The sequence below is a fragment of the Tiliqua scincoides genome, chromosome 6, assembly GCF_035046505.1.
Source record: "Tiliqua scincoides isolate rTilSci1 chromosome 6, rTilSci1.hap2, whole genome shotgun sequence".
In the NCBI taxonomy this organism is placed as follows: domain Eukaryota; kingdom Metazoa; phylum Chordata; class Lepidosauria; order Squamata; family Scincidae; genus Tiliqua; species Tiliqua scincoides.
In genome coordinates this window covers 2,093,105-2,115,734 of record NC_089826.1, presented here as the reverse complement: position 1 = coordinate 2,115,734, position 22,630 = coordinate 2,093,105, and the positions used below count along the sequence as shown (strand labels likewise).

Genomic DNA, 22,630 nt, shown 5'->3' with positions numbered 1-22,630 from the left:
GGGCAAAATGGGGTGGGGAGTGTGGCAATGTGTAAGGGAGTAGCTGAATCAGGCCTGGGAGGGAGGCTGGTGTCACTGATATCCTAACCCCCTTCCCAGACCTGATCCTGTGGCTTGGGTTCATGAAGAACTGAACCAGCTGCTTAGCTGTCGCTGATCCGAGTAGATCCGTCTGTGCCAAGGAGATTTACCCCTGGGTAAGGGAATGATTGTTCCCTTACCTAGAGCTCTGCAATGACCCCCCCCCCACACACACACACACCATAGGACACAGCAGTTGCCATACAGTTGGGCTTACACCAGAACCAGGGGACATCCACTCAAATTGAGTGTTGGGAGAGTTAGAACAGACAAAAGAAAATATTTCTTTACTCAGCGTATGGTCGGTCTGTGAAACTCTTTGCCACAGGATGTGGTGATGGCATCTGGCCTGGACGCCTTTAAAAGGGGATTGGACAAGTTTCTGGAGGAAAAATCCATTATGGGGTACAAGCCATGATGTGTATGCGCAACCTCCTGATTTTAGAAATGGGTTATGTCAGAATGCCAGATGCAAGGGAGGGCAGCAGGATGAGGTCTCTTGTTATCTGGTGTGCTCCCTGGGGCATTTGGTGGGCCGCTGTGAGATACAGGAAGCTGGACTAGATGGGCCTATGGCCTGACCCAGTGGGGCTGTTCTTATGTTCTTATGTTATGCTTCTAGAACAGTACACTTTAACTAGGCATGATTTGTAGCTGACATCAGTGTTGAGTCTTGGGCAAGTCCTCCTGTTCCAGCTGTTTTTTTTTTGTTTCAGTAATTTGGAGTTAGTTGTGGATTAAGGGAGGTGCTGATGATGACGCAGATCAAGTTTCTTTTTTTCTTTTTTTAATTCTCTAGCCATTTCTGAACAGATCACAAAAATTCAAAACAAATTTTCATTTTTAAAATAATGGTTTCTGAGTGATTTCCGCAGCCTGCTCCAAAGTGATAGGCAAGGAGGCAGCACAGGCAAGAACTGGAAGCAGAGATGGAATTCTAGTGAGGAAAAAAGGGGCATTCAGAAGTGACCCATCGGCCTCTGACTCAGACACACAGTGACCGCAACTTGCAGGCATGAAGTGGTCTGCATAGATCAAGCTCTGTCCTCCACATCACAAAAAGCTGCGTTAGGGTCTCATTGAGGAGAAGTGTGTGATTTCATGGATCCTGCCTTTTGCCAGGGCAGCCTCAAGGCAGGTTGCAATGAGAGGCAAAGGCATGAACAAATCCTAGTGTCTCTTGGACTCCACAAGATTTGAGACCTTGCCCAATTCTGCGGCGCATCGTTCTATAAGGCGCTGTCATTCACGTTAAACGTAATTAATAACTGATCCGATAAACAACCGGGAGCTTTAAATTCACCCTGCTCCCGCAGGGGGAACTGCAATTCCACCCGTGGTTACACAAACAAAACCCAGGGAGCCTCATCCACGACGCCACCCTCCCCCCACCCGCCCTGTCATCTATTCCCTTAGCCCCCAGGATCGTTAGCAAGGTTCCTGGAGATCAATTAGCCATGAAAGTTGGCTCCGAGGCAGCCACGCTAATTTGCACAAACACCAAGAGCGAGTGTCGTAAACAAGCCAGGCGTTAATGGGACACCAGGGAACCCAGCAGGAGGAGGAGAAGCGCTCCCAACCCCTGCCTCCTCCAGCTGACCCACGTCCTGGTACTCTGCTGATGGCTGAGGCTGCAGCAGATGGCTAAAGGCAGGTCCTGGTGGCCACTTGAGCCTGGCAAGGAGGGGGGGTTAATGCTCTGTGGCAGGGGGGCTAGCTGTCCACAGGCCACCCTGGGCACTTGCGCATTAAGGAGGGAGCTAGGTCTCATTTTCACATCAAAAGGCACACCCAGGTGGGGGGCTGGTCTCTTTCTGCCCTATCTCTTGGCCCTCTGTTGCTGCAGGCCCATTCCCCTTTACTTCCAGGATTAGACACTGGGTAGGAGAAAAGTATTGGGGGGGGGCATAGGGATGCAATACAGTGGAGAGAGTCAGTTTTAGTGACCTGTGTCTGCCTGCAACTTTGTGGTAAACATGAGATCCCACCCCCTGCTTTGTATATGAATTGAGCAGACAGGTCAATAAATGAACATGGTTGCTCTTGCCACCTCTGGCTTAGCCCTTGGTGTTTTCACACATGCTTGTCCGGTCCAAGACCTCCTGACACCTGTGGCAGTCTGCCAAACGCTGCCCTCCTGACCAGGTGATGTGCCAGCCTCTGTCCTCCCACTCTCCTCCCCTCCACAGTTCCTCTCTGTTCCTCTTCTGCTTCCAAACCATTGAGTGGAAGGAGGAGGAGGAGGAGGAGAGGCAAGCAGGCAGAGATGGGTACCCCCCACTAATCGCCTGCCTGAGGGCGGCCACTTCAGTTGGTCTCGTGAATGGGCCAGCCCTGCACATGTGCATGCCAGCCGCTCGATCATGTGAGTGGCTTATTAAATGTGGCTTATTCAGGGAACATTCCTGCATTGGTCACTACGGACAGCAGGACTGTGCGATTTTCAAAATTCATTCATTGCCATAAGTTTGTGTGGCACCCCAGCAGCTGCTCCTGCTTGGCACTGCTTTTCTTTCTCTTAGCTCTCCCTGTCCTTGACTACATTTGTCCTCATGGCCGCTCGATCCGATTAACCGTAGAGAACTTGGTGGTTGTGTTTACAGGCACCGGTGACACCAGGAGGGCTAGCACTGTGTTGGCATTAACAAAATCACTGCAGGCAGATCAGAGGGCAGGGAGGGCATGAGGCCAAAGGCAGTGAGGCACAGAAACTGGCACCAAAAAGAACTGCTGGTCAGTGAAATAAATGGGCATGGAAACCATCTGAATAGCCAACTACATATTGTCTTCAAAAGTTGGATCGGCTGAGTGCACTAATTTCAAAGCAAATAGTAAAATCCCTGCATATTGGTCACAATCCTAGACAATACATCACAAACAGAAACCCACGCATTCCCCAAACCCATCACACTGTGTAGCTGTGGACAGGAGCTGCGAAGTCACGCCATGCAAATAACCCTCGTTAGAACTTGTACCAGGGCCCAGCAGGGAATGGGGTACCTGCGGCTTGCAGCTTGGCCTGCAGGCTGTGGAATCTGCTCCTCAGCAGGATTGCATGAAAGAGCATGGCAGGAGGCCTAGAAAATCCTAAATTGAGTTATGGCTGATTTCTAGGGGTTGGTGCTGCATGCGTGAGCGTCCCAGACTGCTGCACAGTGAGGCGTGATTGTGGATCAAGACCCAAGTCCCAACATCAACATTGCCACCATTTCTAGTTGGATCTACTGTTAGAGGTCAGGGTTAAATTTCTAAAGGTCAGAGATATTTCAGCACATGCTACTTTGCAGCCCAATCTTATCAAGCTCCCCACGCAGCAATGCAGCGAAGTCAACAAGGTGTCGGCTATATCCAACAGGGGAGTCAGGGGAAGGGTCAACTTGAACCCATGTGTGCGCTGACCAGTGAAGGTGGCTCAGGCCTGGGAAGTCCCCTGGGAAACCCGCCCCCTTCCTGGGCCCAATCTGCCTTCCTCCCTGACCTGTTACCTCCTTGTTCTGCCCACCCCCAGCCCCATCCCACCCCCCTCGCTGCCTCCCTCCCGAGCCCTGGGTAGCTGGGTACATGTAAGATTTAGTGTACATCCCACCCCAGTCCTTGGGAAGTGGCCTTTTAGATATTAGCAAGTGAGCAAGCTCAAATGCATTTACTCACATGCACCCCTTTGTAAACTTGCAGGCACAAGGGAGGGCACCAGGATGCAGGTCTCTTGTCTTGTGTGCTCCCAGAGGCATCCGGGGGGGGGGGGCCTCTGTGAGATATAGGAAGCTGGACTACATGGGGCTTTGGCCTGATCCAGCAGGGCTCTTCTCATGTTCTTATATTCTCCTTTCAACTCTTTATGGATTCCACCACTGTGGATATTTAGCTTGTAGATGCCTCAGGGAGGGAAGTGTTCTTCTTGTGTATGATAACACTACCAGTGCAATTCTATGCGTGTATAGTTAGATGTAAGCCCCATTGTGTTCAATGGAACTTCCTCTTCCATGGAAAGGATTGCAGCCTTACAGCCCAATCCTGCCCAGGACTTTTGCCGACAGAACGTGTTCCATCAACGGAAGGCCTGGGCTGCTGGTGTGGAAGCCGCAGCGACGGCATGTAGAGACGTTCAACATGCCCTTTGGGCCCACTCAGACTTGTGCCAGCCAAAGATGCAGATCCAAGTAGGCCCATTGGGGACCATGGTGCAGAGGAGTAGGTAGGTGAAAAATTATTTTACTGACCTCTCTGTTGTATTATGGTCCCTGGCCGGCCCATAGCATGCAGCAGAGCCCATGCTGGGGCTGCGGCATGCTGGCCAAAGATAGCATTAGGCGGCAAGTCACGTATACTGATGGCACTGGATGAATCTTATTGTATTGTAATGTAGCAGAGAAAACCCTGCTAGATCAGACCAAAGATCTGACTGGACATCTACTTCAGCATCCTTTCCACGAGTGGCCAGCCAGAGGCCTCTATTGCTTAGGAAGCCCAATAGCTGGTGAATGAAGGCCCCAAACTTTTCCCCCTGCTCTGCTTCAGCAACTGCTATTCCGAGGCACATGGCAGTTCCATTGATTATTTGTGACTAGCTGTTGCTAAGACACAGTCTCTGAGAATTTGCCTCAGCATCCATGCCAGTGGCCCTCTCCAGACCTCGTAGAAGCAGAATGCAAGTTCCTTTGGCCCACTGTGAAGAAGTACTTTTGTCTGTCCTGAATCCACCACAGATCAATTTCACTGGAGGATCGAAGCCGCTGGGCTCACGAGAGGGGGAAAAAAGCTTGTCTCTGTACATTCTTCCCACAAGATGCACAGCTTTATAAAACTTTATCCTGTTCTACCCTTGGTCATATTTTTCTTCTCTAAACAATCACTCCCAAGATGTTGCAGTCTTTCTCAGTAAGAAAGATGCTCCAGCCTCTTGAGCACTTTGATTCCCTTTCTGCACCTTTTCCAGCTCTAGAATATACTCCTTGAAATGGGTGACCAGAACTGTGCACAGTAGGCCAAGCTGGATCAATCAAAGTCAGTCATAGAAATGATTGCTAGATGAATAGTATAAAGAAAGAAACCAGTTTCCCTGGAGCTTGTCAGAACTCACCTGCACATGATCTCATGTGTCAGCAACACTCGGCACATCTCTGGATTCTTATCTTGTCCCTCGTAGATGATTGCCTGAAAGCAGAGTGAAAAAGGGAGTGAAATTTAAGGAGAAACACAACCTTAGTTAGGGGTGGGACTTTAGTGCCTTGCACCATCTCTCTGCCCTTCCCTATGGCCAGCTAGAATAGAATAGAATAGAAATAGAAAATTTGCAGAATTTATAAAGGGTGCCAATCAGGTATTTTGGCTGCACGTGTTTTGGGTATCCCATGAAGAGAGTTTAAGGTACCAGAGTGCTAAGACACTGAGCAACAGAAAGCATATCCAGCAACTTCCCTGGCTGCTAATTTTTCATCAGGTGTCGCGTGCACACTTTTAAACAGACTTTGAGATATTTCAAGACCTGCTCCCCAAGAAACGTAGATGCTGTGAGCAGGACACACACTGTCCATCAAGCAGCTTTCTAAATTATGTTGCCCAGTTTGTTCTGCTGCAAGTTTTTTTTTTTTCTGTTGAGAAAATGGAAGAACTGGGTGAAGGAGCTGAAAATTCCCCTGACTAAGATGAACACTGAAACCCCTGGGAGCACTAGTTCCAGCAACCTCTTCATGCTTTTGAGAACTCAGCAGACATGATCCACAGAATTCTGAGATTCTCATCACAACCACAGGGACTAGAAGCTTGAGTTTAAAATATATAAATATGTTTAAAGATAGATCAGTGGTTCTCAGGAGTAAAACTCCCAAGGTAAGTCTTGGCAAGGGAAGGGCACTGCAGTGTCCCACACCTGAATACTCTTCCATTCACAGATGTTTCCCGCACATTAAAAAAAAAAAATCAGCACGCCTGCAGAAGTTTAGACAAGTCATCTTCATCTTGACATGACAGTTGTTTGTACAAAAGGATTTGTACTACCTGGAGGAGCAGTCAACCACTTGAGCCCTCACCTACAGTCTGAAGAGCTACAATCCAGGAACAGGTAGACCATCTCAGGGAGAGCAAGGCTGAAGGGATAGCAGACAGCCAGCACTACCGAAGAAATCAAAGATGCGGGGGGATGGCGGTTGGTGGAGCAGAGAGCTCTGCGCACAAGCAGGGTGAACTGATTGAGGTCTGCAGCCCAATCCTACCCCCCACCAGCTATGCCAATGCTTACAAGGTTGCAGCCCAATCCTACCCCCCACCAGCTATGCCAATGCTTACAAGCTATGCCAATTAACTTACAAGAGCTAAGTAAAAAAATTTACCTACCTCCCAATAAGCTCTGAAGCTGCCTGAGACATATGCCGCCACTTTTGGTGGCATATGTCCAGGGAGAGGAAAGGAGTGGGGAGCATTGGAAAGAGGAGCTAGGAGCCAGTACATGCCATTGTCACTGGGTCATCCCCTCGCTTCCGCCCTGCCCCCAGTTCTTCCCCCATCCCTGCTCAATTACTTTCCCAGTCCACCCATACTGCAGAGGGATATGGCTTAGAACCCACCACGGTCTGGTCCATCCGGGTGAGACAGGCTGAAATGCCTCTGATAGGAAACTGGGAAGCAGCAGCCCTACTTGAATTCCCAGCCGTGTCCCCTTCTGGCTCATGAAATGTCAAGCAAAATATTGCTTCTTTCACTGCTCAAGCTATCTAAGGCAGGGCCACCAACACGGGGTTTACAACCTGGAGAACTCATCCAGTCCCTTTAGCAGGGAGCAGGGATGGGCATCCTGTTGAGTCAGCTGCCCACCTTCCTTCCCATCTGCGGTCTCACTTGCTTCAGCAGACCACAGGTGGGGAAGCAGGGAAGGAAGATGAAGAACTGGACCTTAGAAGGAGTGGCAGGGGAGTCATAGGGCTGCAGTGCCCCCACAGCATTGGGACTATTAAAGGTGGTGGTATAACAAAGGTGGTGCACAATTGTAGCAAAGATAAATGAACACATTAAAATACCTGCTACAGAGCCAGCCCCTTGGCCCATCCAACACATTTTTGTCTCTACTGACTGGCAGTCACTCTCCAAGGGCTCAGGAAGGAGCTTTTTCCAGTCATGTGTGGAGATTTCAGGGGCCTGGACTTGCCTTAGGCGAGGCATGTCTCCACTGAACTGGACTCCACCTCCAATATTCACCTGGTTGCAACAACTTTGAAACCCTGATCCACACATCCTTCATGTAAATAAGCAGTGTGTGAAGTGAACCTATGTGCAGACACCCCTCACACTGAGCACACATGCACCCCACCATCCCCTCCACGCCTTCCCCACCCCAGCACGAGATGCTGTTACCTGTTTGGACATGGAGTCAATGAGCCGCACGTAGAGGTCCTGCTCTGTCCGAAGTCCTGCAAGGAACCAAAGTGAGAGCAAACCGTTCAGGTTTTTGGGTCAGAAAAAGAGAGAATGGAGCAGCAGAAAGCAGGAGAAGAAAGAGTGGGCAAGGAATTCTTAGCCTCTAGATGGGCCTATGGCCTGATCCAGTGGGGCTGTGCTTATGTTCTTAAACTACAATTCCCAGGAGGCCTTGCAGGTCTCTTGTTATCTGGCGTGCTCCCTGGGGCATTTGGTGGGCCGCTGTGAGATACAGGAAGCTGGACTAGATGGGCCTATGGCCTGATCCAGTGGGGCTGGTCTTATGTTCTCTACCGCATCACGTTTAGTTCCTGACCTCCTTACCCACGGGATAGGGAAACAAGAGGATCCACTGGCAAGCTTTGGGCAAACCTCCACTTCAAAGTTACTTTGGTTTTATACAGGTTTAACCATATTTATTTATAGAATTTATATCCCATCTTTCTATCCCAATAAAGGGCACTCAAGGTGGCTCACAGATAAAATCATATTAAAGACATAAAATATATAAATATGTATAAAAATAAGACCTTTAAAAACAATAAAACACAATAAAACTTGGATCCCGAATTTATATATTATTTATATATTATTATATAGAATTTATATCCCGCCTTTCTATCCCAATAAAGGGCACTCAATGTGGCTCACAGATAAAATCCTATTAAAGACATAAAGTATATAAATATGTATAAAAATAAGACATTCAAAACAATAAAACTTGGATCCCAAATTAAAACACGTTCAAAAAACTCCACGCCCCCTGGTGTCAGCGTAACAAGGCTTCTCTGAATAAAAAGGTCTTAAGCCCCTGCCAAAAGGATTCTAAAGCTGGAGCTATTCTTAGTTTCAGGGGGAGCGAGTTCCACAGATGGGGAGCCACCACCGAGAAGGCCCTCTTTCTTGCTGCCATCCCCCTCACCTCTGCTGGTGGCGGCACAGTTAGAAGGGTCCCCTGTGATGACTGGAGAGGACGGGTTCTTAACCATATAAGAACTGGACTGAATAAAGAATTCTTGGAATTATATTTTAGTGAGGATTTTGAGAATTTCCTAAGTCCTGAAGCCCCACCAGAAGAACTACTGTTCCCAGAGTTCCTGAAGGAGAGGGAATGGGTATTAAACCAAATCAGCAGCCTAATCCTACCCCCTGCCAGACCATCTCATGCAGTAGCACAGAGGGAGAGCACTCTGCATGCAATGGGGGGGGGCGACCAGACAGTTCAGGAGAGGTAAGTCAAAATCTTTTTTACAAGCCTAGCCGCCAAAAGGTGTCTTTGGACGAACGTCTACTATTTAGGCCAACTCACACAGCTATTTAGCTGGTGTAAGTCCAAGGAGCGCCAGGGAGTGTGTGGGGCTGGGAAAAGGGGTATCAAATTTGGGCGTACACCGCTGCTGCCAAGATCCTCCACCCCCAAACTGCCCCTGGTTCAGCCCACTCCCCGTCCTGATCCTTCCCTGCCACCACCTTACCTGCTCTAGCGCAGGCTGGATGAGCCGCTGGCATGCAAGCGGGGCCTTCATTCCTTTGAACAGGCAGACCCACAGCGCATGACCATGGTGTGGCTTTTACAATGCCAGCCTGGGACATACGGTAGCGGATCTTGTGATCAATGGGTTGCTCCTTTACTCAGAGGAGACCTCCAGGACTGCCCCCCCCACAGGATGCCACGCACTCCAGCAGTGCAGCTGCATCAGCAGGGGAGGGAAAGGATAGGATTGGGGCCTAAATACCACATGTAAGGGGCAATGCCCCTCCCCCACTACCTGTTGTGGTTTTGCTTCACAACACGTGTTCCCCCCACATTCTTTTTTTAAAACACAAAAATTTAAATTGCAAAGGGACAGCACGTGCGCTAGATGTAACATGCAGTTTGGCCCTAACTCCTCATGTACCCCAAGCCACTTCAGCAGGGATGATGACTGCACTTCTGCTTAAATAGGTCCTGCAGGGCTCCAAAGTCCTGGAAAAACCTGCTGACCCTGTTGAAGCAGAGAGGAAAGCAGGGTGCCATCAACACCACACCCATGAGTGGCAATTCCTTTTTTGAGACACTTCGAGCTCTCATTCGGCAAATGACAAATGCTCTCGTTTGTCTCCAGCACGAGCTGCCTGGCGTCCTGCGCCACCCCACACCCCCTTCCCACTGCTCACCATTGCTGTACAGCAGCTGCAGCCGGTAGTGGATTCCATTGTTGGTCTTCTCTCCAGTCTGCTCCTGGAAAATGCAGCAAGAAGACAACGTGATGAGACCCTCAGTTCTGAGACCTTCCCCCTTAGGCAACGCATTCGCAGTAAGAACAGATTTCTAGAGTGCTCCATGAGAGCCTCCAAAGCAGACAGTATCAAAGCAGCCTCCAAAGCAGCCTCCAAAGCAGACAGTATCACTAACTCCTTACAATTGTTGTGGGAGGAAAGTCTGCGTTATTATATCCACGCTGCAAAGAAGGTGCTGAGAGAGGTAAGACCAACACACGGAGCCCAAGACAGAAGCGAGGTGCAAACTGGGGGCTTCCTGAGCTGAAGCGTCTCTCTCAGTCCCGACCTCAGCATGTCTAGTCCTGAAATCCCCCCTTCAACACAGAAGCCCTCTCCTCTGGTCGCCCGCCTGGGCACTCTGCCAATAATTTTTGCCCTGCAAGCTGGCAATTCCACCCCAGGCTTCTGAAGCTCAGGCGGGTGTCAAAGACAAGAGCGCCCCTGGGGGAGCCTGATGGCGCTGATGACTGCAGGGTTTGGCACAGTGGCCAGCCTAGACAGGTGGAGCCCAGACTCCCGTCTCTTTTGTCCACTGCAGAACGGCCTCCTTGGACACTGACTCCTTGACGAGGGCCATGCTGAAATGGACACAGCATGGGCCCACCCCCTGTGTCTTGCCAGCTGATGAGCTCCAATCCACCCCCTTCTTTAGGGGGATGGATCCTAACAGGGATGTGGTGCTGTGGCAGGACTAGGGCTGAAGGCACCAAGGTTCAAATCTCTCCTTAACGGCCATTAAGCTCAGTGGGTGGCCTCAGCTGGGCAGCTCTTGGGCAGCTCTTAAAGATACACAAGCCCAGTTACCAACAGTGGCTTCACTCTAGTTTGTGACTTTCCTAGTGTGATTGATGTTCAGAGAACACGTTGGTCACAATGATGACCAGTGGTGTATTAATCACATGTTCCACTTGCCTTCTGCCAAGGAGTTTGGGGCAGCATACCTGGTTCCCCTCCCCCACCTCCCCAGTGCACTGCTCTGAGCTCTCTGGAGCCACATTCAGGTAGCCAGCTGAGACATACCCCCTTTCTGAGCTGGTGTGAACACTGTGCCTTTAAGAGCTGCTCACCTGCTGGAGCAGCCAGGGCAACTCCAGAAAAGACCCCCCAAGCAGTGGATATGGAGAGGAAAGCACTGGAAGGTCCAGCACGTCCATGCCTTGCTTGCAAGCACCTGGCTGGCCCCTGTTGAGAGCTGAATGCTCTGCTGGATGGGCCCTTCAACCTGACCCAGCAGGTCAAGCTGTGTGTTCTTAGAAGTCCTGCAGGGAGATGAAGGAGGGGAGAAAGCTACACCTGCTGAAAGTCCCCCTCCTGTGTGACTGTTAAAAGCAGAAGAAGCTGACCTTTCAGAAACGGTGGCAACTTCAGCCAGGCCAGGCTTAAGGAGGCCACTTGGAGGTGAATTTTGCCACTTGGACTGAATCCCTCAGGTTGGATGCCCTGTGCTTGAGGTGGGACGGGGGAAGGGAAGAGTGCTGACATGCAATTACTGGCCCCTTACTCTGTCCTTCTCCACGAAGTCAATGAAGGACGTCCTCTCAATCTCCACTGGCTGCCCGTGCCGGTCGTACAAGGCCAGCACGAAGTGGAAGAAGTTGGACTTCCTGAGGTTGGAGGGCGGCTGCTTCTCAAAGTGGGCCCGAGCCAGTCCAACGCCACTGAGGGGGAAAGAAAACAACAGCAGGACTTTAGAGAGAGGAGACCTGAGGCAAGGCGCACCTCCAATGGGGAGCCAATCTGGGACGGAAGTATTTCTCCATGATGTCACCTGATGTATGCAAGCCAAAATGCACAGGAGGCTGATCCCAGTGGTGATGGGCGCCCTCGGTGCAATTCCAAAAGCCCCTGAACAGCAGAGGGGCCACAGAAATGCCCATCAACCAAATGCAAAAAGCGGCTTCATTGGGAACAGCTTATATTTTGTGATGGTATTTATAATAGGAACATAAGAACAGCCCCACTGGATCAGGCCATAGGCCCTTCTAGTCCAGCTTCCTGTATCTCACAGCGGCCCACCAAATGCCCCAGGGAGCACACCAGATAACAAGAGACCTCATCCTGGTGCCCTCCCTTGCATCTGGCATTCTGACATAGCCCATTTCTAAAATCAGGAGGTGGCACATACACATCATGGCTTGTACCCCGTAATGGATTTTTCCTCCAGAAACTTGTCCAATCCCCTTTTAAAGGCGTCCAGGCCAGTCGCCATCACCACATCCTGTGGCAAGGAGTTCCACAGACCAACCACATGCTGAGTAAAGAAATATTTTCTTTTGTCTGTTCTAACTCTCCCAACACTCAATTTTAGTGGATGTCCCCTGGTTCTGGTGTTATGTGAGAGTGTAAAGAGCATCTCTCTATCCACTCTGTCCATCCCCTGCATAATTTTGGATGTCTCAATCATGTCCCCCCTCAGGCGCCTCTTTTCTAGGCTGAAGAGGCCCAAACGCCGTAGCCTTTCCTCATAAGGAAGGTGCCCCAGCCCCGTAATCTTCTTGGTCGCTTTCTTTTGCACCTTTTCCATTTCCACTATATCTTTTTTAGTCTTTCCACTATGACTTTCCACTTTAACACTTTTTAGTTTTTCCACTATGTCTTTATAATATTAAAATAGAGGAGAAGTCAGACATCCTAGGCCCTTGGGAAGGACTCCAAGGCTGGATAAAACAAACCCATCAATAACACCCACCTGACTGTGTGAAAATCTCAAAACAAACAAATAAAGAGTGCCACACGCCCATGGTTTTGGCCTTGCTGACCCCCGGATTACAAGGTACTGTCATGGTGTCCACACCGCATTTATTCGTCCGTCCTAAATACTTGCGCTTTGGGTACAGGAGTGATCGATTAACAATGTGTCATTTTCAGGTACTAACTGACAGGCCAGTGGATTGTGCCTATTCAGGGCCATGGCAGGATCTCATGGCCTCCAGGCCCATGAGAAGGCTCGGCTGCTGATGCAAAGAGACGCTGACAGCACCAGGGTGGGAGGAGGTGGAGATCCCTTGGCCAAAACATTTCCAGATCGCAGCAACACTGGAAAACGCTTTCTGCCAAATACACTAAACACAGAGGAGTAGTTTAGAAGTGCCACATGGCCACATACCAGCAAATGCTCCGAGCACTGGGTCGAGCAGGTGCACATGACATTGCAAAGGGATTAACCATTATGTGTCAATGCCAATCTAATGGCAGTGCGGGGCTTGGCACTGATGTAAAAAGGAGTCACTCTCCCACTCCCTCCAACCTCACCACCAGGGGACATCCACTAAAATTGAGTGTTGGGCGGGTTAGGACAGTCAAAAGAAAATATTTCTTTACTCAGCGTGTGGTCGGTCTGTGGAACTCCTTGCCACAGGATGTGGTGCTGGCGTCTAGCCTAGACTCCTTTAAAAGGGGATTGGACAAGTTTCTGGAGGAAAAATCCATTATGGGGTACAAGCCATGATGTGTATGCGCAACCTCCTGATTTTGGAAATGGTTATGTCAGAATGCCAGATGCAAGGGAGGGCACCAGGATGAGGTCTCTTGTTATCTGGTGTGCTCCCTGGGGCATTTGAGATACAGGAAGCTGGACTAGATGGGCCTATGGCCTGATCCAGTGGAGCTGTTCTTATGTTCTTATGTACCTTCACCTGGGCAGAGTGACTAGGTGCACTGTGTCTCGTTATACTGGAATTCAGGGTCACCTAATGACACTGACTAGTGACAGATTTTTTTTTTTAAAGGATTTCTTTTCAAACTAGAGGTAGACTAAAACTCCCAAGGTCTTTCCCATCTCCATTCAGTCTGGAAGAAGTCACAGATCATTTCTGGCCTGGAGATGATGGCTAACTTAGGTCCCAATCCTATCCAATTTTCCAGTGCTGGTGCAGTTGTGCTAGCGGGGTGTATACTGCATCCTGCAGTGGAGGGGCAGTTACTGGGGCCCTCTTAAGGTATGGAAACATGTGTTCCCTTATCATGGGGCTGCATTGTGGCTACAAAGGAGCTGGAAAGTTGGATAGGACTGGTGGTTCTATCGCAGATAAGATGGCAAAACAACAGACTGAAATAAACATGAATATATATTACTAGAGGAGGGTGGAAATGGAGATAATGAAACAAAGATACAAACAAAGCACTGCTTTTTGCACTTCTCATTTTTGTAAAAAAAACAAACTCAGAATCAGTGAAAAAATAAAACCATTTTGTTTGGTTTTTATTATTTGATGGGGGGTGCATGGGTAATGACTGCTGACACCTGCTGACACTATACCACCTATATCACCTACCTAGCACACTTTTAAAGCTATTGGAATTTCTAATTATAATGTAAATTTTGAATAAAAACACATAGCACCGCTTTCTGCACTTCTACTATTGGAAAACACTGAAATCTGCAAATCAAAAAACAAAACGTTTTCACCCACCTCTACATACTGCATATTATAATCAGAGCAAATAATGTCTAATCATTCTTGGAAACCTATGACCAGAATCGACCGTCTTTAACAACCATTTGCTGCAGCAACGGTCGCAAGGCTGGGCTGGCATCTTCAAGACATCTCCATAATTTGGCCGAGGATGCTGGGCTTGACTCTTGTCAGTTCACAGTTTGACACCAGCACCCTGCTAGTTCTGCAACATCTGAAAGAGACCCTGGGGTGCACCTCACTGGCCCAGTTATTATTCTTCAGTCTTTTCTCTGGAGAACCTCACATCCACTAAAAACCATACAAGATGTAAAATCACAGACAGGCCGGGCCTGCAGACGTACAATTTAATAAACCACACTGAGAAAGACCAAGAGCTGCCTGACTACAGCCCAAAGGGCATGACTGTATCTTTCTCTTCTACATGGCTGCTATCTTCCTTGGTCTTTCTGCTCACCCTCGCCTCCCATGTGCTGTGGGGCAGATTGTGGAAGAGGATGGGAAGTGCAGGAGCTTAAAGGGATGGGCAACTTCTCCAGGCTGGATTTGGGCAACATCAGTAAAACTGACATAGGTGACCAGAAAAGGCAACAACACTGGCAGTGACTAGTCACTGTTGGGAGTGTCCTGGGAACACCATACAAAGCTGGAGCTGATTTTGTGGGGATTGCTGGTGCTGTGTGCATGTGTATTAAAAAGATGGACACAGTTTGCCAGTCAGGGTGGGACAGAGCAAGAGATGCAGAGTGCAGCAAGCAAGGATTGCCACCTTTTCCTTAATAGTGCTCCTGTGCCAAATATACCCACTTGATAGTTACAGAGGTACACCAGTACAGAAACTTGGAGATAGGACAAGGAGATGGGGACATAGATTTGTCGTTAAAAAAAATGTGCAGCACCAAGTGCCACATTAAGCATCTGCTTTCATAAGCAGAAGAAAGCTTCATGATGTTCTGTCTGTTAAAGGCACAGGCGGGCATGAACCACAGAGAGGCTCAGAGGCTGCTTGGCTTTCTTTCTCTGCTTGAAAGCCCAGCTCCTGGTTGGGGCCACTTTCTAGGGCCAGGAGAAAGCACTGACCCTCCTCCCAGTCACCCTGCTGGTGCATGTGGCCAAGAAGTGGAATCTTTCCGGGCTCCCTTGATAAAACAATGCCACCTGTTGGCCCTTCTGCCAACTGCAAAAGGATTGTGTCTAGCTTAGGAACCCAGCACTGATTCACCCAGACAAAACAGTAGGGTCCTTGGAGTGACCATCCCACTTTTCCCCTGGCAGAAGTCTTGTGCCATTCCTAGCATTGTGACAGAACAAATGCGGTCACCTCCTTTCACCACCTTGTTCTGATAAGCAGCTATGCCAGGTGAATGTCTGCCTTCCAGGGATCTGTGGGAGGCCTGGTAATCCAAGGAGGTGATGGAATTGCAACTGATCAGAGCTGGATCAGCCATGCAGCAAGACTGCAATTACTGTGACATCAAGAATGTAAGCAGCAGCATGGGGTCATCAGGTAGTGAGGCCAGGAGTGTCAGCCCTACACCCTGGTCCTGCATGAATCTGTGTCACCCCTGCCCAGAGCCTTCGGTTCAGAGTAGGCAACCCCCTTCCCTGGCCCTGCAACTCTCTTCTGTCCCTCCCATGATGCCACACATCGCCCTAGCATACCCCCTTGGTCATGCACTGTATCCTCTGGCACTTCTGAGCAGGAACAAGAACACAGAACAGGAGGAAGCAAGACTCACTCACATCTGGGGTGACTGACTTGCATGTACAGAACTGCGGAGCTCTGTCTATGGAAGCTCCAAAGCTGAGACACAGGAAGCAGAGCCTGGCAACAAAGGAATAAGAAGCTAATGCTACTGTTACAGGTAGAGCTCTAACCTGGCCTGGTTCACACCTGTAAACTGGCCAATCATGGCTAAAACACAAAGCAGTGACTTTCAGGCTGAGCTGTCGAGTCTTCAAGTCTGACATCAAGCTTCAGGGTTTGGGTGTCCTGTAGATCTCAGCATGAGGGCCACAGTCTTGTTTTCTGCTACCATGTTCATCAGGATGAGGACATGGCCTCTACCACCAGTCCCATCCAAGCTCTGCTTCCTGCCCCACTGGGTGCCAACAATTCACTCTCTCCCATGCTCCACGCCGGAGGCATGATTCACACCAGGGAGGTTTTGATGTGCAGCTTAACCATTATGCAACACCATCAGCTATGGGGGAGGGGCAAAGGGATGCTTGGCTGCAGCCTCCTATCCACCAAAGCATGGACAGCTCACTCATCAGTCAAAGCACTTACTGTGAAGCACACCAGTGGCGTAGCTAGAGGGGCTGCAAAGCACTAAGTTTTGTAAGGAGGCTCAGCATGGCATGCACGAGGCTCCTCCCCTTTGGAGCCATTCCGGGCAGGGGGAGCAAAACAAAGGTGACCACCTCCGTGCTGAGTCTCCCTGCAAAACGTAGTGCTTTGCAACCCCTCTAACTATGCCACTGTAGCACACACAAACCCTTAAACAGTGGTTGTGCCTCTTTCCTTTCTCAAACACAGCTCAGCCCAAGCCCTGGGACTAATAGAAAGCATGCATTTACAACTCCTGTACACAAGCAGTTTGGGACTGAGGAAGACAAGAGCCTTCTTTCTAATTCTGCACTCAAACACAGTGTCTGGTGGTGAGACAGGTCAACCATAAAGCAGATCTAGCAGGGACTCCTGAGAAATCATCACACATCATCACCACACACACAAAACCAGGACCCCTGCATCAGGGATAATGTAACTTTGAACTTTAATGTAATTCCTGAGTCCCCCAAAAAACTCACGTTTTTCACGGAGAATAAATTAAGCAAATTTGCATATCTATATTTATTTTGTATCATGAACTCCTCTTTGGAAGGTCAGGTTTCAAAGACACCAGAATAGTTTGCAAGTTTACAAAAGAAGGAAGAAGTTTTGAGAGATGCTCATGAAGCACAGAGAAGATGCAAGCGGCATGCGCGGATACCCTGCCCTCTGGCCAACAGCTGCTTTGCTCATGCCTTGTTCTTACTTCTGATGATGTCATACACAGTTCTAGCATTTAGATAGCTGAAGCATGTCCAATGTATCATCCTTTTCTAACTCCAAAACACTAAGGTGTTCAGAATTAGACAGGGCCTGTGACAGGGGAAGGTGTCCAATGCCTCCACACCAACCTCCCTACCAATCCACAGATACAACAGAGCTCCAGTAAAAACTTAAGAACAGCCCTGCTGGATCAGGCCACAGGCCCATCTAGTCCAGCTTCCCGTATCTCACAGTGGCCCACCAAATGCCCCAGGCAGCACACCAGATAACAAGAGACTTCATCCTGCTGCCCTCCCTCACATCTGGCATTCTGACATAGCTCATTTCTAAAATCAGGAGGTTGCACATACACAGCTGTAAATTGTGTACTGCGCAGGCTGCCCCTATTCAATCATACAGCTTGAGATTCCAGCCTTGCACAACTATTGCTCAGATTCCTGGACTACCAACTACCTGGCATACCTGTGGCTTAGATGAGAGTTTAGAGATTGGCAAACCAGGAGTTGTTTCCCAGACCACCTTTCAAATAAGCCATCATGGGGATTTGGGGACAGCTATGGTAAGTCTGGAAGTCCCTATAGCAGTGTTGCTCAAACTGTGGGTCGGGACCCACTAGGTGGGTCGCAAACCAATTTCAGATAGGTCCCCATTCATTTCAATATTTTATTTTCAATATATTAGACTTGACGCTACTATGGTATGTGACTGGATCTGGGGAAATGTTACAGCTCTGTACTTTTAACAGGCTACTCTATATATGCTTTTAACAATGATAGTAAATAGGACTTACTCCTGGGTAAGTGTGGGTAGGATTGTAGCCAGCCGTGTAAAAAATCTTCGTGCTTGATGATGTCATTTCTGGTCATGACATCACGTCTGGTGAGTCCTGAGAGTCTCATTCTAAAAAAAGTAGGTCCTAGTGCTAAACATCTGAGAATCACTGCCCTATAGTGTCTGGAAAAAGTAATCACTTGACATTCACCAAGAGGGAGGAAGACTGTGAGGGGATGTTAGCCATCAGGCTGGTTAGAAATTCTCCTTTGGCATAGCCTGACACCTACAACCAACAAGCCTTCCAAAAAGATGAGCTCTCTCTCTCTCTCTCTCTCTCTCTCTCTCTCTCTCTCTCTCTCAGGTGTTCAACAAATCCATGCCATGCACAGACTCTCAGAGTTCTGAGAGATATCAAGGGCAGAGTTACACCAGATTTTCAGGAAGTTTGATTTTCAATGCAAGGCTTATTCTGGGGGAGCACAAAAGCATTCATGAAAAAAACACCTTCTACTCTTGCACATTTTCTCACGCCTGTGATGCCCCTGTGATTCTTCTGACTTTCAGCTACCTACTAGGGGGAGGAAAGGCGAAAGACTTCAACCTGGTTGCCCAGGTAACCAAACACTCCCTGCCTTGCCGCACTACACCGGCGGTTTCATGGCACACCAGCCCTGCATGGCGAGCCTTTCTCCCTGATCTAGCTCAGGCTGCCAATACACACCTAGTTATGTATCAGAATCTGCATTCAGAGCACTGCCAGTTGGGTGCACATTAGGAGGCACATCCAGGTGCAAATGGTTCTGCTGCCCTACCTGGTCAACAACGTGTGCCTGGATGGAGGCAAGCAGGAACGAGTCCAGTTTTCATCGCCATGTGTCCCTCTTCCCCTGCACACCTTCCTCCTGCAAACAGTTACAAGCTCTTTTGCACAGAAGTTGCAAAAAACTTCCAGAAAGAAGGGATGCATTTTGCTGGGGGCAAAAATGTCCACAGAATGTCACACATGCACATACGCACGCGGCCAGCCCAAGACGGACATGCTCCTAGCCAGAGGTGTCCTGCCAAATACGGCCTCCCCTGCCAGGTGAGGAGCCAGCCCCTGGCTCCTCCTACTCTCAGGACTGGACAAGGAAGAAGAGGGGACCAGAGAGGAAGAGGAAGTGTGCAGGAGGAGTGAAGGTTCACTCTAGTCCGCTGCTTATGCACCCTGCATCCAGAATGCACCCTGCATCCAGAATGGCTCCGACGGCGAGTGGGGGGGGGCTTACTTAAACAACATGTTGCGGTGCCTGCTGTATTTACTGCGCAGACCCTGTCTTGCTACACTACTGGGAGGGGGAGCAGTGGAAGCAAGTGGGCAGGCGGTGGTGGGAGCTCTGCTGCCAGTCTGATGCTCACAACAATTGCCTCAATTGACCTCATGGGTGGGCTGGCCCCCCCCCCACCCACACAGACACACAATCTTGCACAACACTAATTAAGAAGCATTCCATTTCTTCAATATCAAAAGTTCTAGCCTTCGTGACTTCCCTGAAAGATGCTCATTCACCTTCCTCCTTCGAGTCTCTTCACAAAACAAGTTCAATCATGATAACTCACGGCCCCCACCCCCACTCCTACCCCCGGACAATGCATCCCAAGGACCAACTCTTCTTCCAGTCAGGCCATTTCTCCTGCCGTCCAACCTAAATCCGCTGGTCCTTCCACCAGCCTGCTTTGAAATCTGAAAGGTGGCGGTGTGGGTGACAAGGCCAGTGAACCCCCCTCCCCCACTCTGGGGGACTGCTGTTTGGTGAGGCTGCAGATAATTCTCTGTTGCAGATCTAACACACTCACAGAACTACAGTTCCCAAGATTCTCTTGGGAAAGGGAATGACTGTTTACTATAGTGTGTGTGTGTGTAGGATGGAGACCGCCTGGCAGTGCAGGGAGCGCACCCCCCCCACACACACACACACACTCCCAAGCCCACTCCCCTCAGCCGCAAAACAAATTAATATACAACATCTGCAATGTGGTGCCTGGCCCAAAAGTTGGATTCCTGAAAATAATAGTTGCCACTGTGTTTTAAAGAGCACAGTTGGACCAAAAACCTTGTATTCCGATGGTCCACCAGGAGGCCTGTCTTGCATCTTGGAATGCCAGCTTCTGCTTCATCAGTCAGAGCGGGTGGGGGGGAACCCTGGAATGAAATGCTCGGCACCCCCAGCTTCTCTCCTGGGAGACTGCTCAAAGCTCACACCAGCTTGTAATCAAATCTGGCATGCTGCATAACCGAATCGCCTGGGCTTCCTCACTGGTGCTGCACTGAGAGGATCGAAGAAGTCCTCGAAGAGCTCCAACAACCCCCCTCTGGTGACTTCTAAGAACCCTCCAGGCCTGGCCTGCAATCTCGATGCTGCCCCTTCTCCCTGCAGAGGCATGGCTGTCATTGGAAACCCCAAAATTGCAGTCTCTTACCAAGCTACCCAGGGCGAGGGTGGCAGCAGCGCCTATCTTTAGCGGCTTTCTGGAAGTTTGGGTGTGATGTAATTTTAGAGGTGCCTGTTCCTGGTGAGTAAGATAGGATTACAGCCTAAGTCTTAGGTTTCCTTCTGAGTAAAATAAATAACACCATTTTCAGACACTGCTAGTAATGATGTAATTACATCGCTCCTGACCTTCTGGGCTCGTGCACTGGTTTAAATGCAAAAGGCCTGCCTCCCTTCAGCGATCTTTGGGCCATTTTGGCCCATTTCCTCCCACTCTCACTGGCCAGCCACAAAGATCACCGAAGGGAGGCTTGGGTAGAGTTGGAGGTGGGATCCAAGCAGAAGTCACTGTCCCAGATCCACCCTATCCCTCCCTTGTTATTGACTCCATCCCCAAACGTTCAGATACAAAGTGACTTTTCTTCACCACCACTATTTTGCGCTTGGTTTTGGTTGGGATAGCTTGGAAATCCATTTTAAAAAAACCAGATCATGCAAGGCAGAATTGCCTGTGTGTGAACTAGACGAATGGCTGGGTAGGTCTGGGCACCTCTAGGTGGGCTCCTTGCTGTGTACGATTGCGCAGATTGTGCCCTGCACAAGGGTGTTGCATCACACTGTAGATGGGAGGGGGATGCTGGCGGAATGGCACTTCTGCTGGCAAGCGCAGCAGGGAAAGGGGCACCTTTCATATTCACAAAAAGGCGCTTTTGTCTAATTTGCAGAGGCCCCATATGGGCTATTATTATTATTATTAACAGTATTTATATACCGCTTTTCAACTAAAAGTTCACAAAGCGGTTTACAGAGAAAAATCAAACAACTAGTGGCTCCCTGTCCCAAAAGGGCTCACAATCTAAAAAGATGCAAAGGAATACCAGCAGACAGCCACTAGAACAGACAGTGCTGGGGTGAGGTGGGCCAGTTACTCTCCCCCTGCTAAAAAAAGGAGCACCCACTTGAAAAAGTGCCTCTTACCCAATTAGCAGGGGTTATTACCCAGCAGCAGCCCTAGTAGTTCCACTCAGTTGCTGCTTCTCCACCGGCAGTCACATGCAGCCTCCTTTACAGGCACATGGAAACAATGCTGCTGTGAAGTGCTGTGCTTGGGCATGTGGTTGGTCTGGCAACCTTCAGTCTCGAAAGACTCTGGTATAAGCCTACAGAACCTGGTATTCTCAGGCGGTCTCCCATCCAAGTACTAACCAGGCCTGACCCTGCTTAGCTTCCAAGATCAGACGAGGTCGGGCATGTGCAGGGTGCTCCAAAATAAAGAGGGAACTGTACATTGTACTGCCACAGGCTATTCTCCAAAGGTCAGATTTTCTCTGTTGATAAATGTGATAGTTTTAAGCATGGGGAAAGTTCTGGTGAGGGGATGATGTCAACAAGTGAGCCTCCCTGTACAGAATGAGTAAAGAGAGCATGACAATCCCGGACTCCGCACTCCGTCTGGAAATGCCCTTAAAGGAGCAATTTTCAGCCATTGTGCGGTGGCACATTGGTGTGCTGCGAGAGGTCCACAGGTGAGCCTGTTTTGAGCACAGTGGTTGGAAACTGCTGAGAAACTCTTCAGGGCTCTGCACCTCTGTTTCTAGGGCAACTGTCTATAGCAGTGTGTTCTGAAACTGTGGGTCGGGACCCACTAGGTGGGTCGTGAGCCATTTTTAGGTGGGTTCCCATTCATTTCAATATTTTATTTTTAACATATTAGACTTGATGCTACCATGGTATGTGACTGCATTTGGGGAAACGTTACAGACCTGTACTTTTACCAAGCTACTATGTACATTCTTTTAACAATGATAGTCAATAGGACTTACTCCTGGGTAAGTGTGGGTAGGATTGCAGCCTAGGATTGTTAAAAATGTTCCTGCTTGATGATGTCACTTCCGGTCATGACATCACTTCCGGTGGGTCATGACAGATTCTCATTCTAAAAAGTTTGTCCTGGTGCTAAATGTGTGAGAACCACTGGTCTATAGTAATGGCAGAGCCGGTGAACGAAGCGGAACAGACAATCTGTTACTATGGTTGGCAACCTTCAGTCTCGAAAGACAATGGTATAAGCCTACAGCACCCAGTATTCCCAGGCGGTCTCCCATCCAAGTACTAACCAGGCCTGACCCTGCTTAGCTTCTGAGATCATGGTATAAGCCTAC

General features: G+C 49.3%; 1 protein-coding gene across 13 annotated transcripts in view; it reads right to left on the bottom strand.

Moving 5' to 3' along the window:
* Positions 1-22,630, bottom strand: part of LOC136656033 (transcription factor COE3-like) — an 86,484-nt gene that overhangs the window by 46,992 nt on the left and 16,862 nt on the right. For all 13 annotated transcript variants that reach the window (XM_066632857.1, XM_066632867.1, XM_066632863.1 and 10 more), the window contains exons 2-5: positions 11,255-11,411; positions 9,649-9,712; positions 7,429-7,484; positions 5,162-5,235 (exon numbers count right to left, since the gene is read on the bottom strand). In XM_066632857.1, coding sequence (XP_066488954.1) covers positions 5,162-5,235; positions 7,429-7,484; positions 9,649-9,712; positions 11,255-11,411 — 351 coding nt within the window. The remainder of the gene's footprint in view (positions 1-5,161; positions 5,236-7,428; positions 7,485-9,648; positions 9,713-11,254; positions 11,412-22,630) is intronic.